General features: G+C 40.4%; 1 protein-coding gene across 4 annotated transcripts in view; it reads left to right on the top strand.

Moving 5' to 3' along the window:
* The first annotated feature begins 9,092 nt into the window (after positions 1–9,092).
* Positions 9,093–18,513, top strand: part of LOC110323498 (cytochrome P450 2J3-like) — a 51,264-nt gene continuing 41,843 nt past the window's right edge. For all 4 annotated transcript variants that reach the window (XM_021200752.2, XM_021200753.2, XM_021200755.2 and 1 more), the window contains exons 1-2: positions 9,093–9,378; positions 17,117–17,279. In XM_021200752.2, the coding sequence (XP_021056411.1) occupies positions 9,169–9,378; positions 17,117–17,279 (373 nt within the window). In that variant the 5' untranslated portion in view covers positions 9,093–9,168. The remainder of the gene's footprint in view (positions 9,379–17,116; positions 17,280–18,513) is intronic.

The following is an 18,513-nucleotide window of genomic DNA, read 5'->3' as shown; positions in this document are numbered from 1 at the left end:
TGCAGGGCTAGCTCTCCAGTGCTCAAACCCTCCTCACCTCAAATCCCCAACTCCAGGGCCTGTTCTACTTTGCTGGTCAGGCAAGATGCAGGATCAGCTTTCTCAAATGTTGCAGCTGATGGGGGGAAGGGATAGCTCTCCTGTTCTCATGACACCAGAGCCAACTCTCCCGCCTGTCTTAGATGGCAAAATCAGTTTCCTTTACCTGTTGTGGTTTGACATTGAACCTAAGATTAGGTCATATATGCTCACAATAAGCAAAGTGTGTACTCTGACCTACGTTGTCTGGCCTACAACACCACTCATCTTCCCTGGATGTCCTGCTGTCATCAGGATCATCCAGAAAACACCAGGGAAAAACAGATACCTAAAATACAGCATAACAGCACAATCAACAAGACCAAAGGGCAGTATGACACCACCAGAGCCCAGTTATCCTTCTACAGCAAACCTGGATACACTGATGAAACTGAAGCACAAGAAGATGATCTTAAATCCAATCTTATTCCTTAAAGAAATGCAGGAAAATACATTCAGATAGGCAGAGGCGTTAAAAGAGAAAGCAAATAAATATAATAAAATAAATGAAAACATAAATCAACAGGTAAAGGGTATGGATAAAACTGTCTAAAACTTTAAAAGGGAAATAGAAGCAAATAATAAAACACAAACTAAGGCAATTATGGAGACGAAAAACCTAGGAAAGAGAACGGGAACTACAAATGTAAGCATCACCGGCAGAATAGAGGAGATGGAAGAGAGAATCACAGGCATAGATAATACATTAGAAGAAACAAATATATTGTTAAAAAAAAATAGAAGATCTAAAAATTTCATGACACAAAACACACAGGAAATTTGGGACACCATGAAAAGACCAAACATAAGAGTCATAGGAATAGAAGAAAGAGAAGATTACCAACTCAAAGGTCCAGAAAACATCTTCAACAAAATCATAGAATAAAATGTCCCTAACCTAAAGAAAGAGATACCTATAAATGCACAAGAAAAATTAATAACAACAAACAGATTGAACAAGTGTACTGGCTAGTTTTGTGTCAACTTAACACAGCTGGAGTTATCACAGAGAAAGGAGTTTCAGTTGGGGAAATTCCTCCATGAGATCCAGCTGTAAGGCATTTTCTCCTTTAGTGATCAAGGCGGGGAGGTCCTCTTTTGGGTGGAACCATCTGATAGTCTTGGGTTCTATAAGAGAGCAGGCTGATAGTCTTGGGTTCTATAAGAGAGCAGGCTGAGCAAGCCAGTGGAGGCAAGACAGTAAAGAACATCCCTCCATGGCCTCTGCATCAGCTCCTGCTTCCTGACCTGCTTGAGTTCCAGTCCTGACTTCCTTGGTGATGAACAGCAGTATGGAATTGTAAGCTGAATAAACCCTTTCCTCCCCAACCTGCTTCTTGGTCATGATGTTTGTGCAGGAATAGAAACCCTGACTAAGACAACAGAAAAAGAAAAAATCTTCCCACCACACAATGATCAAAATATTAAATATACACAACAAAGAAAATTAAAAGCTCCAAAGAAAAAAGTCCAAGTAACATAAAAAGGCAGGATTATCAGAATTACTCCTGATTTCTCATCTGAGACTCTAAAAGCTAGAAAGACCCTAAAAGGCCAGAGACATCAGCCAAGACTACTATATCAAGCAAAACTTTCAATCACCATAGATAGAGAAACCAAGATATTTCATGAAAAGAAAACAAATTTAAATAATACCTTTCTACTAACCTAGACCTACAGATGATACTAGAGGGGCAACTCCAAACCAATGAATCTGACTTCACTAAAGAAAACTCAAGGCATAAACAATTTCACACCTTTTAAACCAATTGAACACACACACACACACACACACACACACACACACGTACACTAATATCCATTCACACATACAACCACCACCAACATCAACGTAATAGGAGTTAACAAACCTTGATCATTAATATCTCATCATCAATGGAATCAATTCCCTAGTAAAAACACACAGGCTAACAGAATAGATGCATAAACAGAATCTGTCATTTTGCTGTAAACAAGAGGAACATCTCACCAACAAAGACAGATATTATCTCAGAATAAGGGCGGCAGGGAGGGGTGGAGTTTTTTTCCAAACAAAAGGACATGAAAAACAAGCTAGATTAGACATTCTAATACCTAATTAAATAGATTTTCAACTGAAAGTAATTAAGAGATGGGGAAGCACACTTCGTACTCATCAAAGGAAAAATTCTCCAAGAGGATTTCTCAATTCTGAACTTCTGGGCCCCAAATGCAAAGGCACACACAGTTATGAAAGAAGTATTACTAGAGGTTAAATCACACTGCAAACTCCACTTATTAATAATGGGAGATATCAACACAGCACTCTCACCAATGGGCATGTCATCGAGAAACTAAACAGAGCAGTAATGAACCTATCAGAGGTTGTGATTCAAATGGACCTCACAGATATCATAGAACATTTTACCCAAGCACAAAAGGATACAAATTCTTCTCAGAACTGCATGGAAATTTTTCCAAAATAGACCATATAATCATTTACAAAGCAAGCCTCAACAGATAAAAGAAGATTGGAGTAACCCTGTGCATCTCATCAGACCACCATGGATTCAAGTTGGACTTCAACAACAGCGGAAGCAACAGAAAGCCTACATATACAAGGAAACTAAAGAACTCACTACTTGATGATCATTTGGTCAGGGAAGAAATAAAGAAAAGAATAAATACTTTCTAGAATACAATAACAATGAGGGGACAATATACCCAAATTTGTAAGACACATGAAAGCAGTGCTAAGAAGAAAGTTCATAGCACTAAGTGCCTTCATAAAGAAACTGGAAAGTTCTTATATTAATAAATTCAAAGTATATCTGAAGGCTCTAGAAAAAAAAATGCGAGAAGCAAACACACCCAGGAGGAGTAGACAGCAAGAAATAATCAAACTCAAGCTTGCAATCCCAGCAGCAATGTTCCTCTTTCTCCACAACCTCGCCAGCATCTGCTGTCACCTGAATTTTTAATCTTAGCCATTCTGATTCGAGTGAAATGGAATCTCAGGGTTGTTTTGATTTGCATTTCCCTGATGATTAAGGATGTTGAACATTTTTTGAGGTGGTTTTCAGCCATTCGATATTCCCCAGTTGAGAATTCTTTGTTTAGCTCTGTGACCCAATTTTTTAATGGGGTTATTTGATTTTCTGGCACCCATCTTATTGATTTCTTTATATATGTACTGAATATTAGTTCCCTATCTGATTTAGGATTGGTAAAGATTCTTTCCCAATCTGTTGGTGGCCTTTTTGTCTTATTGACAGTGTCTTTTGCATTACAGAAGCTTTGCAATTTTATGAAGTCCCATTTGTCAATTCTTGATTTTACAGCACAAGACATTGCTGTTCTGTTTAGAAACTTTTTCCCTGTGCCCATATCTTCGAGGCTTTTCCCCACTTTCTCCTCTATAAATTTCAGTGTCTCTGGTTTTATGTGGAGGTCTTTGATCCACTTAGACTTGAGCTTTGTACAAGAAGATAAGAATGGATCAATTCTCATTCTTCTACATGATAGCCGCCAGTTGTGCCAGCACCATTTGTTGAAAATGCTGTCATTTTTCCACTGGATGGTTTTAGCTCCCTTGTCCACTAAACCCAGATACTAATGCACATGCCAGCAAGATTCTGCTGAAGGGACCCCGATATAGCAGCCTCTTGTGAGGCTATGCCAGTGCCTGGCAAACACAGAAGTGGATGCTCACAGTCAGCTATTGGATGAAACACAGGGCCCTCAATGGAGGAGCTAGAGAAAGTACCCAAGGAGCTGAAGGGGGCTGCAACGCTGTAGGTGGAACAACAATATGAACTAACCAGTACCCCCCTGAGCATGTGTCTCTAGCTGCATATGTAGCAGAAGATGGCCTAATCGGCCATCACTGGGAATAGACAAAGAGACAGTGCTGAGATAAATAAAATCATTAGTGAAATATCAGAAGTGAAAATGGAGCCATAACAACAGACACTCAGCAAATTCAAGGAATCATTAGATTACTTCAAAAGCCTATACTCCACAAAATTGGAAAATCTAAATGAAATGGATGACTTTCTAAACCTATATTAATTACCAAAGCTAAATCAAGTGAGATAAACTATCTGAATAGTCCTATAACCCATAAGGAAATAGAAGTAATTATTAAAAGACCCCAATCAGAAAATGTTCTGGGCCAGGTGGTTTTATCACAGAATTCTACCAGACTTTCAATGAAGAGCTAATGCCAATACTCCTCAGACTATTCCACAAAATAGAAACAGAACAAACATTGCCAAACTCATTCTAGGAGGCCATAGTCACCCTGATACNTAAACCACACAAAGACTCAAAGAAAGAGAGAATTTCAGGCTAATTTCCCTAATAATTATTGATGCAAAACTACTCAATAAAAACCTTACAAACCAAATCCAAGGACACATCAAAGACATCATCCAACAAGACCAAATAGGCTTCATCCCAGGCATGAAGCGGTGGTTCATTATACAAACACCCATCAACAATAATCCACCATATTAAAATATTTTTTTAAAAATAATTATCTCATTAGATGATGAAAAAGCCTTTGAAAAATGCAACACTCCTTCATGATAAAAGTCTTAGAGACATCAGAGATAAACAATGCATACCTAAGCACAATAAAGTCAAGATACAAGTTGATAGCCAACATTAAATTAAATGGGGAGGAACTAAATGTAATTCCATAAAAATGCAGGACAAGACAAGGGTGCTCACTCTCTCTGTTTCTCTTCAATATAGTTTCTGAAGTTATAGCTGGAGCAATAAGACAACTAAATAGATAAAGGGGATACAAATTGGAAAAGAAGAGGTCAAGTTATAGCTATTCATAGATGATATGATGGTATACACAAGTGACCCCCAAAATTCTACCAGAGAATTCCTACATCTGATAATCTCCTTCAGCAAAGTGGATGGATACAAAATTAACTCAAAAAAATCAGTAGCCCTTCTTCAAACAAATAATAAATTGTCTGAGAACAAAATTATGGCAACAACTTATTTTACAATAACAACAGGTAACATAAAATATCTTGGTGCAACTCTAGTCAAGCAAGTTACAGACCTATGTGAAAAGAAGTTCAAGTCACTGAAGAAAGAAATTGAGAGAGATATCAGATGGGAAATCTCTGGGATGAGCTAGAGAGCTGAGAAGGGGGTGGATCCTGGGAGTCTATGGGAATGACTCTAGATGAGATACCTAGCATTGAGTGATATCAAGCCTGAAGTAGGTACCTCCCATAACCCGGAGGATTTCCAGTGGAGGAATGAGGAACCAACCCATCCACAAAACCTTCAACCCCAAATTTGCCCTGCCTACAAGATGCACAGGAATGAGAATGCAGCAGAGATTGAGGAGAAGGTCAGCTAAGGACTAGCCCAGCTTGAGGCCCATCTCAATGATGAGTGTCAACCTGTAACACTTTTTTTTTTTAACTTATTCACTTTACATCCCAATCGCTGAACCCTTCCTGGTTGTTCCCCATACATAATCCTTCCCTCATAACCCCACTCCCCTTCTCTGAGTGGTTGGAGGCTCCTGGGTATCACCCTACCCTGGCTTTCAAGTCTTTCTGAGGCTAAGTGCTTCATCTCCCACTAGGCAGGACAAGGCAGCCCAGCTAGAAGAACATTCTGCAGACAGGCAACAGTGCTTTGCATAGCCCCATTCCAGTTGTTTGAGACCCATATGAAGAACAAACTGCACATCTGCTACAGCAGGGAGGCCTAGGGTCAGCATGTGTATGTTCTTTGGATGGTGGTTCAGACTCTGAGATCCCCAAAGGTCCAGGTTAATTGATTTTTGGTCGGCCTGTGGAGCTCCTATCCTTTTTGGGACCCGAAATCCTTCCTTAAGAGTCCCCAACCCCCACACACTGTTTGGCTGTTCATATCTGTATCTATCTGAGTCAGCTCCTGGGTGGAGCCTCTCAGAAGAAACATGCTCCTGTCTTCAAGCATAATAGAGTATCATTAATAGTGTTAGAAATCGGTGCTTGCCCATGGGATGGGTCTAAAGATGGCCAGTTATTAGTTGGCCATTCCCTCAGTCTCGGATCCATCCTCTGTGCCTCCATTTCTTGTAGACAGGATAAATTTAGGGTGAATTGGTGTCTCTACCCCTTCACTGGGTATCAAGAGGTGGTCTCTTCAGGTTTCATATGCCCAATGCAGTGAGTCGCAGCTAGTGATACTCTGCTATGTTTGCAGACAAGAGCTTAGCATAACTCTCCTCTGAGAGGCATATTCACCAGCTGATGGGAACAGATACAGAGACTCACAGCCAAACATTTGGTGGAGCTCAGAGTGTCTGTGGAAAATGAGAGGAAGGACTGAGGGAACAGGAACAGTCAAGGGCACCACAAGAAAACTGTGTAGCAGTTTCTTCCAGGATCACATGGCCATTACTGTGGCCAACAGAGAAGCTATGATCACCTGTTTGGTATCTTTGATGCATGGAACCTGTGTATAGTGGCTCATGAAGAGATAGGAAATGTCTGTGAGTTTGGAGAGTCTCCTCACTGAGTACATAGGTGCTAAAAAATTGTTAGGTGGTATAATAGGGAGTAGGTTTCTTATTTAAAGAGATGCCATGAGTATATGTGGGTATTAGTAATATGTGTGGAATGGATAAAAATCTTTTCCCATTATGTAAGCTATAGCTGATGGTCTCTTATTTGGTAAATTTGTATTGCTTTACTAATATCCACATATACTCATGGCATCCCTTTAAATGAGAAACCTAATCATAAGAATAACTTTTACTACTTGTTAAGCATAGATGCACCTGGACTTTGAAATCAGGCTTCATGATAATCTATTAATTTTATTATGTGTCACTACTATATATCTTAATACTATATTGTAGCAATATAGAGAGTAATACATTATGTCATATTACTATATTATAATTAAGAGCATGAAAAGTTGCAGGGCATTCTCATTCCAGAGTACATATTTCAACCTTGGTGGATTTGGGGAAAGGAGACTATAACCTCACAAATAAATTGACACTAGTGTTCCCAACTTGAGAATGGATACTAAAAAGGAAAAAAAAAAAAGAGTTTTAAAACATATACAACTCTAAATGCCTTTTCTCAGCTTGATAACTGCAGAACAAAGAAATGGGGAGGAATTTGTGTCACCAGTTTCCCAGTGGTGCCTGCTTTCTGTCATGTTGGAGGTGCTAGGGACTGCAAATCTGACCACCAACACCCTGCCCCATCCTCCCCAAATAATGCCTTCTGAGAAGCGGCTGCTTTAAACATTTGAGACTAGCAGCCTGGTGTGTGCTGAGCACTGGGGAGGCAAAGGCAGGTGGATCTCTGTGAGTTAACGTCTGCCTTTTCAACATAGTAGCTCAGGGCAACCACAGCTACTTAGTAAGAAACAATTCAGGGTCCCTTCAGCAGAACCTTGCTGGCATGAGCATTAGTATTTTGTGAGGCTATGCCAATGCCTGGCAAACACTGAAGTGGATGCTCACAGCCAGCTATTGGATGGGACACAGGGTCCTCAATGGAGAAGCTAGAGAAAGTACCCAAGGGCCTGAAGGGGGCTGCAACCCTGTAGATGGAACAACAATATGAACTAACCAGTACCCCCAGAGCTCGTGTCTCTAGCTGCATATGTAGCAGAAGATGGCCTAATCGGCCATCACTGGGAAGAGAGGCCCCTTGGACTTGCAAACTTTATATGACCCAGCACAAGGGAAGACCTGGGCCAAGTAGTGGGAGTGGGTGGGTAGGGGAGCAGGGGCGGGGGGGGGGGTATAGGGAACTTTCTGGATAGCATTTGAAATGTAAATAAAGAAAAAAATAATAATAAAATAAATAAATAAATAAAAAGAAAAAGAAACAATTCAATCAATAGATCAATCAACCAGGGAGACCACTTGCTGAGCCCTGCTGCCTTTCTCTTCTCACAGCTCTCACAAAGGGCCTGGTTGCCCCTCCTCCTCTGCTGCCAGTGACCACAGACATGTACCATAATCCACTTTTTAATTGGCCTCCTCATGTGAGAACTCCAACTCCCCCAGAAACCTTTAAGAATAGACTTCACTCTTTGTTAGATGGTGCCTACAGCTCTCTCCTCGGAACCTTGCCATGCTAGCGGAGGTACTGATAATTTTCTTGGAGAAACTCTAATCCGAAGAACAGTCTCAGTTCCTTTCCTCTCAGTACCTAAAACCTAACAAACTAACACCAACCAGACACACACACACACACACACACACACACACACACACACACACACACACTTATTTTTCTTTTAATTTTTGTTCTTTTTGTTGTTTAAACGAGAAAGCACATGAAGTCAGGTAGGTGGGTAAGAAGACGGGTAGGATTTTGGGAGGAGTTGGGTTAGGGGAAAGTATTCATCAAAATATTTTGTCTAAAATTCTCAAAAACAAGCAAAACATTTTAAATGTTTGAAATGTTTTATAAAAAGGAAATAAAAATGGAGGGGGAGAGAGCTTGGTGTTAGAGGCATCTGTTCTGCTGTCAGAACGGAAAAGTGCTAGGTGTCACTATCCATGGTTAATCTTACTTCGCAGGAAGGTTGCCAGCACTGGGGGAAAGCTTTATAAGTCAGAAGCCTTCTGGCATGTAAATCTAAATCATGATTCCCAGAACCACACAACGGCTTCGGAGTCAAAAAGAAAAATCTGAGACAACAACTACACTTAACCAAGACTTTTTGGTGAGTTCTGGGAATACCTTGCCTGGCATATCGGATTGGAAGCAAAATACCCGCAGGTGGGCCTGACTTGGGAGAAGGGACAGAGTGGAGCACACCAAGAAAAGCTTATGAGGGTGGGGCCTGGGGAAGATTGGGTTAACTGCAAAGAGGAGCAGAGAGCTCCGTGGAAGCCTCCAGGGATACTCGGTGCTGATGAACTGGGTATTGACTTACAGACAGCAGAGAGATGGGGCGTGGCCAAAACAGTGAACAAAACAGTGGACAGGAGTTCTGGAAGGAGAGAGAAAGGCACAGTCCTCAAGGAAGAGGGTTGAACTTAGCAGAGGGGCTGCCATTATTATCAGCACCAGGTGGTTACCCAGGGAACCAGCCCCAGCTTGGACTCTCACCATGCTTGCTACTGAGGACACCCTGGAGGCAGCCATCTGGGCACTGCTTCATTTCAAGACTCTGCTGCTGGCTGCTGTCACCTTCATGCTCTTGGCTCGCTATCTCAAAACCCGGCGACCCAAGAACTACCCACCAGGACCCTGGCGCCTGCCTTTTGTGGGCAACTTGTTCCAGTTGGATTTAAAGCAGCCACATGTAGTGATTCAGCAGGTAAGATAGGGTGAGGGTGTCTGGCTGTGATGTGACCCAATCCTGAGAGGTAGAAACAGGGATCCTGGCGCTGGGAACAGCAGGACATGGCTGGAGGTGATGCAATCTGCCTGTTAACTCAGCCAGGAGATCTCCTTTGTAATCTGAGCCCCATTTAAAAGACACTTTGTTTTGATGTCAAAAAGTTGATTTTATTATCTTTGTATGAAAGAATTCTTTCGTTATTCCATTTATGGTCTGACAGCACACTACATATGATTTCAATTCTTTTAAGTATGTCAAGTTGATGGATTACAGAATAGTTCATCTTGATATATAAATTCTGCTTCTATAAGAAATATATAAGCAAGACTATGATAAAACTTCATCCAGGAAAAAAAAAACCCTATATACTGTATCAGAATTTTGTATAATATCAGTCCTCACATATTGATACTTGTTTATTCCACACCCTTGTTGACTGCTTGCCTATTGACTTTATTAACTACAAGGAAAAGTGTGCTAAAGTCTCCAGCTCCACTTGGAGTTTGTTTGTCCTCAGCTCTGCCTCCCCTCTTTCCTCCTTCCTCCCTCTCTTCCTCCCTCCATCCTTCCGTGTGTGTGTGTGTGTGTGTGTGTGTGTGTGTGTTTGTGTGTGTATGTATGTGTGTGTGCCTGTGTGTATGTGTGTGTGTGTGTGTGCACATTTAAAATGAGCAGATATTTTTCGTGCAGTGACCATATTCCTTTGTAATGTCCCTACTTACCTTTAATAATTTACTATGCCTACATAGAGTATACTTGCACCCCATTATTATTTTTTAATTATTGTTCCTACTTCCTAGTCTCACCATTAGCTGAGGAAAGTAGACCACTCAGTGTACTTATTGTTATAGGAGGACTTTTTTCTTCTTTGCTTTCTCTTTGTGTTTCTGTTCCTTTATTCCTCTATTATCCCTTCCCAGTGTGTTTCTTGGACACTTTCCTAGTAGTTGCTTTTTTAAATTTCTCTTCATTCTTTCATTGCATCTCTTTCATTGTCCTTCTGCCAGCTGCTCTTTGCTAGGCAGCAGGCCCATGCAGCTGATGAGAGTTTATTATCACCATTTTCCACAGGAAACAAAGTGACTACATAGAGGATCCCTGTCTCCCCTCTATGGTACAGCTGTCTCGTGTGTTGTCTTCACACACACCGAGGACCATATCAGACACTAACGTGCTCTTCAGTGTCCTGTGCAGCTGGAACTCAAAGGCAGAAGAGCCTGTTGTCTCTGGCCCTAGCTCATCCTCCTGTAGCTCTGCCTTTCTTGTTCACAGTTTCCTTTCTGACCTCAAGCACTTCTTTTCTCCATTCTTTCAGAGGAGGCTGTAGCAGAAGGGAAACTTGTTGGCTTCACCCCACGTGAATGACCACATGCATTCCCACACTGTCCTTCCCCCTGATTGTACAACACTAGGTTGACTCTCTGTTGCACCCAATGTTTCTAATGCCCTCCCGCCCCCATTTCATTCTGGCCTTTCTGGTTTCCCCAGAAGTACTAAGCTCATTTCTCTCTGCTTTCGATAGATTTCTCTGGGATTGTAGCTTTCCTGCTGATAGTGGTGGTTTTGCTTCACTTGGGGTTTTGTGCTGTTGGGTTCTTCATGGCATGTTTGTGGTTTGTTAGACTAGGAAGTTTCTATAATTGTTCAATAATGTTCTCATCTACACTTTCTCTTTCCTGTCTTTGGCAGACAGCTGGACACAGGCACAGCTGTAATATCTCTGCTTCTGGCTCTCACTGTTTTCCATAGCTCTGTGCTATGCAGGGTGCACCTGCTTCTCACCCCTGCACTGCCACTGGTTGGTCTCACATCACTCCGCTGCTGAGCTCTCCTGTACAGATCCACACTAAGAACCCGGGAGCTTTCTGTACTCACAATTCCCTTTGCTTCCTCTCTGTATTTTTCATTTCTTTTCCGAGACATGACAATATTTTCAAAAATGTGTCATTAGTTTAAAATATTTCAATATAATAAACCCTCAAAAGGCTTGAAATGTTTCAGTTTTAAGATGAGTAATTTTACTTGCAGAGGTAGCCTGTTGGGGATCTGAATATTCATCTCTTTGAGTAATAATTCGAAAGTAAATTTCGATCACAAAGAGTTGATAGTATACATCTTAGTGACCTCAGTGTATGGGTCTCACAGAAATTCCCCCTGAAAATATCATTCCCACACTGTGGTGAAAATGAGGATAGCTGCAGACCATCAGGATAAATGTTATACTTTACTATAAGGCCATACAAGTAAAGGATGTCTTCCTTCATCTTTACTATGAGAAAGAGACACCCTTATTAACATAGGAGAAGAACAGAGATCAGAATCCCATGCTGGGCTTCTTTACAGACTCTCTTTGTTACAGTGCAGCTGTGGAGCTCCTAGTTCCAGAGACTCAGCCCAGATGTAATGCCAAGGCAGAGTAAGTGACAAGGCTTCACTTATGAACCCCACTCCTGCAACCTATTGAAAGTTTGGAGACGTCCTAGCAATTTTATGGTGTTCAACAAAGACATCAGGCAAGAAAGAAGAGATGTTGTTCTGCTGGTCAGAACTTTTCATGGCTTTCGGCTAAAGATTGCAAACTGATTGGGGTTTACCCTCTGTTCACTGATGCTGTAACTAAACATGATTAAGAAATTATTTTACTTGACTCTGGGTTATTTAAAAGTATTGATATATATATCATTCTTTTGCTGCTAGGTTAGATGTGACCACAGGGCTTAGGTAAAATGCCAAATGTCACAACCACGGTTTATGATGAAACTGAGACTGGGCTCTTCTTCCCAGTTGAGTTATATTTCACTCATTTATTTTATATTTATATATTTAGTGATCTATGGCTATAAACAAGTGAAGTAAAATGGTACAGTTCTCTCATGTTTGGATTCTTTCCATTGATAAACAGTCCTCGAGTCTGTTGGATTTCACTCTGGTTCGCATGCCCCTCTCGCTTCAGGCACACCTGTGAGCTGCCATCTACAAGTAGTTCCACTTGACACCGAGCAAACCTGCTGAGGAAAATAAGGATGTAGTTTTCCAGTGTTGTTTACCAGGGAAATGGCAAATAATGTGATTTGACTCTACAGATACTCTCTGCCCCTGCTTACCACTTCATGGCATAATTAGAGACTGTTTATTTATGTACTTATTTAGTGAATAAACACTTCTTAAGTACCTACCAAGACTGTCACAATGTAAGATGACCATATGGAGAATCCGTTCAATAATTGTGCCATCACATCAGATCACACTATGTGGGAGGCTCTGTAAATAGCCTCTGGGAGAATGATGGACTAAATTGGGCTGCCCTTACAAGGAATGTTTAACAACTATCTAGTGGAGTAAAAGTATAAGTCATTCTAAATGGAAGAGCTGGCAAGAGTTAAAACACAGTGACAATGAAGAAGCTGGCATCTTGCTCAGTGTGTGGGAATGGTACCTCCCCTCTACCTCACAGTTTCTCATGTTCCTCTAGTGTAGTTTACTGAATTATTGTAAGAATATTTTTATTATATATTTATTTTATTTTTATTTATGCATATGTGTTTGTGTATCTGAGCATGTGTGTGTGTGTGTGTGTGTGTGTGTGTGTGTGTGTGCCACATACCTGCAAAGGCCAGAGTGGGCACTGTTAAGTCCTTGGAAATGAATTTATAAGCAGTTGTAAGCCACCAACATGGGAGCTAGGAACCAAACTGTTGTCTGCTAAAAGAGCAGGAAGCTATTTTAACCACTGTGCCATCTCTACAGCCCTGGAACATGCTTTAAGTAAGAACAAATTTTAAAGAGCATGAAGCAGTACATAAATTATGTGTTCCCATGTATTACTACTTTGCTGTGAAGTAGGACCCCAAATAAAATGGTGTAAACAACATTAACACTTTTTTCCTCTCACAGTGGGATTAAGATCTTGAGGCTGAATTCCCAAGCTGCAAAGGCTGCTTTGTACCACAAGCTCCCTGGAGAAGTCCAGTGTCTTTGTATTGCTACTCTTGCTCTCAACTAGTTTCATTTGTTTGTGCTCTGGGTAGGGGGAAGGGGGACTGTCAAGCAAGAAACTTTGATGACCTGTGACCCAGAATGCACACATATACCCATGGTATTCCTCTACTGGCCATATCTAGAAGAGCTGGGGAACGAAATATTTCTCTTTCTTCTAAACATTCCCTCTACTGAACCTCATTTCCTTATACTACATTTGGAGATTTCATTTCTATTTAATGCCATGTCTGTCTCTGTTGCTTTTCTTCAATATTGTATGTCTTGTTTTAACCAATGGTTGTTCATTTTTCTTATTCAGTATTCCATTTTAACCATTCTGGAATATATTATATTTATAAAAATAACTTTATTATGTTATGTATATGAATATTGTGCCTGCATGTATGCTGTGCATTATATGTATGCCTTGTGTCCACAGAGACCAGAAAAGAGCATTCCATCTGCTGGAACAGGAGTTACAGACAACAGTGAGCAATTACGTGGGTGCAGGGAATAGAGGCCAGATCATCGGGAAGAGTAGTCTTGCCACTGAATTATCTCTCCAACCCTGGCCTATGTTATTTTATCGTCTTTTTAAATTATGTTTTCTTGACTTAATGCTGCAGAGTGAAAAAAAGACCCTGCCTTATGGCATATTCTGACATATCATCTGAGTCTTAATCCACATAAAACAAATGCAGGCAGAACTTACTCATTGGGAAATCTCTACCTGGTTGGTAACAATATATATAAAGTTTAGTGATAATATTCTGCTAAAATAGAAATCTGCACAAAGGACTTATAAAACTGGAAAAAGTCCTTTATCTCTGTATTTAGCTTCTAGATCCTTCTTAAGTTCAAGCACCAAATCCTTGTGCTACACATTGACAGTGAGGAGTCGGTTAGCTTAAACCAGGTTTTTCACTGTTTATAGAACTTCTTAATTGGTCACTCACTTGATTTTTATGACTGCATTGCTGATATCTCTTTTTTATTGGATATTTTCTTTATTTATATTCCAAATGTTATCCCCTTTCCCACTTTCTGCCTCCCTAACCCCGGAAACCACCTATCCTATCACCCTTCCCCCTGCTTCTATAAGGGTGTTCTCCCCACACACACACTCCCTCCTCTGCACCCTCGCATTCCCCTACACTGGGGCATCAAGGCTTCACAGGACAAAGGGCCTCTTCTCCCACTGATGCCCAACAGGGCCATCCTCTGCTACATATGCACCCAGAACCATGGGTTCCCTACATGTGTACTCCTTGGTTGGTGGTTTAGTCCCTGAGAGCTCTAGAGGCATTTGTTTGGTTTATATTGTTGTTCTTCCTATGGGGTTGCAAACCCCTTCAGCTCCTTCTGTCCTTTCTCTAACTCCTCCATTGGGGACCCCATGCTCAGTCCAATGGTTGGCTGTGAGCATCAGCATCTGTATTTTTCAGGTTCTGGCAGAGCCTCTCAGGAGACAGCTACATTAGGCTCCTGTCACCATGCACCTCTTGGCATCCACAATAGTGTCTGTGTTTGATGACTGTGTATGGGATGGATCCAGCAGCATTTGGTGATATCTCTTAAGACAAAATGCATTCACTCAATGGCTCTGCACTTATGACCAAAACACAACAGACTGGCTAGAGTTAAATGAAATTATTAAGGACCATAGATAAAGAACAAATGGAAAACTGAGTCTAGGTTCTGTCTTTAATGTGAATGCAAGATTCTAAGATGAGACCACACCATTCCATATGTTTTGACACTGTCCCATAGGTTCAGACCTCAAAGTGGTAGGATAACAGTGCATGATGATGGAGATGGAGTAGAGTCCCAAAGATACCTGAAGGAGTTGAACTCTTCTGTTTGATACCACTGTCAGAGTTAAACAAGACACCACTGTTGCGGGTAGACAAAAGACAGAGGTGAGGTCTACATAGTTCTGTCTCTTAAAAACATAGTCAAGAGAACCTTTGATATTCCTAACATTGCCATTCAAACCAAACCATGTTTTATGCAGTGTGCACTTCATGGACACTCTTGTTCTCTCCCAAATACTTCTTTATGCTCAATACCTCATACTCTATCTTCCACTAAATTCTAAGGTCCTATGGACAACTCAACATTTATGCATTTGCCTTCAAATCTAACAAAATACCTGGAAACTTCTCTCCTCCGGGCAAAAACTGGGTTTTACTAAATTGCTTCCCTACAACTTATTTGCCTTCTCAGAATGGTGAAGAAAACCTTAAATACAGTAGAACGATTATAAAGAATAAAGTAAACCACAAAGCTTACTGAGCATTCACTTTGAGGGTGTGGCTGTCTGAGATCAGTAGGTTTTTGTCCTGGCTTTCACAATGCATTTGTATCCCTGAGCCTATAAACACAGAGCTCATTCAATTCTCAGAGATGCAGTGGGTGGCTGGGTGCCTGGAAATAAGCATGCTTTTCAAAGTGCTGATCTCATTCTTCCACACAAAACTCGCTGAGGGTGGGTGGGTAGGTGGGTGGGTGATTTTTACTCTTTAATAACTGTGGATCTGAGTCTTAGAAGATAGCATCTACCCCAAGAACCCACTCTTAGCGAACCATAAAGCCTACATGCTTATATCACCTGGATCTTCAGAGATGTCTCTATGCAGACCTTCCACACTTTATTGCATTTTTTCCATACCTAGTCATGGTTAAATAGAGAACATTCTCTTTCCTACACCGATATTGTAATTTTTACTAAGGCTTGCATGCCTGCTACAACAGACTCACTAGACTGCTTGACCTCTCTGAGGACTGATGCCCTTATGTTTCTGCCTTCACTAGATGCCAAATTAGAGAACTGCCTTTGTTTAAAACACGTCTAGGAAAGCATTGATGTTTCCTCAAATATTATTGTTGAAAATATGAATGAAAGTTTAAGAAGAAATTTCAAATACTAAAGTGACTCAGACTTCGGTGGAGGTTAGATTATAGGTGTACTGAAACATTCCTATTACGCCAAGGTTCCTTTATCATACACTGATACATGGGCTCCCCACAGTGTTAGTCTCATTATTTCCACATATACTTCTCATGTCTAGCAGATGCTAAGTACATGGTATTATTCTCAAGATAAACAGACATTTGGTTTGGTAGGATGTACATGAAAACTACATTGTACAAAACATGCACAGACCTTCTTTAGCCCTTGTCAGATCACATGTGACTTATACTCCCCCTTCACTAGACTTTAGAATGCTTCATTAAAGACCTTGCTTATTTGTTGGCCCTTATATCATTTTTTAAAAAGATGTTTTTGGAAAGGTTTATTATTATATATAAGTACACTGTAGATGACTTTAGACACACCAGAAGAGGGCATCAGATCTCATTATGGGTGGTTGTGAGCCACCATGTGGTTGCTGGGATTAGAACTCAGGACCTTCGGAAGAACAGTCAGTGCTCTTACCCACTGAGCCATCTCACCAGTCCCTGGCCCTTATATCTTTATACATTCTTTTAGAGGCCCAGGCAATTTATACTCACCTATATCAGTAATTTTTCATAGATTTATTTTAATTGAATTTCAATTTAGTTCAGAGGAGAAAAGAAAAAATCTTCAGAAATACTTCCACATACTGAAGTACATCCGCTTATTCATATTAACATATAGACCTCTAAACACTAGTTTGTCTAAATACACACACGTCTGCCATTCATTGACACATTAACACAGACATATGCTAACTATTGAAATGTTTTTCAGTTTGTGAAGAAGTATGGAAACCTAACTAGCCTGGACATTGGTAATATCCCTTCAGTAATCATAACTGGACTGCCCTTGATCAAAGAAGCCTTCACTAACATGGAACAGAACTTTTTGAATCGTCCTGTTACGCCTATCAGAAAACGTGTCTTTAATAACAACGGTAAGTTTAATTGACAGCATTATTGACTTCAGTGGGTTATTTAAAACAAACAAACAAAACTCCACATGAATTTGGATGGAAAATGGAACACAGGTCTGGAAAAGTTCCATGAAGAGCTGGAGGGAGAGAATAGATAAAGGATATGACCAAGATATATTGCATACCTATGAAATATCCAAGAAAAGAAATTGGTGCATATAATATTAAGTTTTAAGTAGAATATAAAGCACGTACATAGTATGTCAAAGATACCTCTATGTCTGTAATTTTACGTATTCCTGTAACAAAACCCTTCATGATATGTTATCTTTAAAGTCAGCTGTTTACACTTCCTAGATGAAATCGACCATCAGCGGACTGAGAGCATCTCCCTCTGAGAGAGTCATGGGGAAATCACATGTCCTGCAGACTATCTCAGAGCCATGGATAGAAGTAACAGTAGCAGCTTCCTCAGGCAGACACACATGCTCTCACTTTCCTTTTCCCACTCCAAACCTTAGCAAAACGGATGTGAGGCACCTTCTTCCTTGCTGCTGCTCTTGCTTATGGCTCCTTAAAATGCATCATTAAGACCATGCCACGCAGGGCACACTAGCCTTCCAAATATGGTTAGACTGGCAAGAGTGCATAAAGCAATCATTAAATCTGGTTATGTGCTTGAAAATTGAAAACAGACTTCAACTCTTTTAACCTAAAAGGGCTCCACATTTAGCCATTTCCTAAATGTTCCTTGAAACAGTCGACCATTAATTGTACATCATTGGCTGCTGTACGTGATCTGCTATGAGAAGCACAGCCATGATCTTAAATGATTAATAGTGCACAAACTAGATAAAAATCAGTCTCATTTTGTGATAATTCATTGAACAAGAACATTTGAATCAATTAGCTATCCTGTATAACATACCATCTTGCTACTGGTACAAAATTTTATTGAAGACATACAGGTTGGCTTAGATTTAAATAAAAGCTTTTGAACTAATGGTATGCATTTAATAGTTTGAAAAATATTCAATAGGGAGAGAATATCCATAGTGGGATGAATAAGAAGTCAAGGGTCTTAAACTACAAAGTGTCCAATATATAAAGTATTGTCAAATGCTTTCTCAACATCTAACAAGATGATCATGTGGTTTTTGTCTTTGAGTTTGTTTATGTAGTGGATTACGTTGATGGATTTCCTTATATTAAACCATCCCTGCATCCCTGGATGAAGTCTCCTTGGTCATGATGG

This window comes from Mus pahari, chromosome 6, assembly GCF_900095145.1.
Source record: "Mus pahari chromosome 6, PAHARI_EIJ_v1.1, whole genome shotgun sequence".
Classification (NCBI taxonomy): Eukaryota; Metazoa; Chordata; class Mammalia; order Rodentia; family Muridae; genus Mus; species Mus pahari.
Note: the sequence above shows the minus strand (reverse complement) of the source record. Positions and strands in the feature narration are given on the sequence as shown.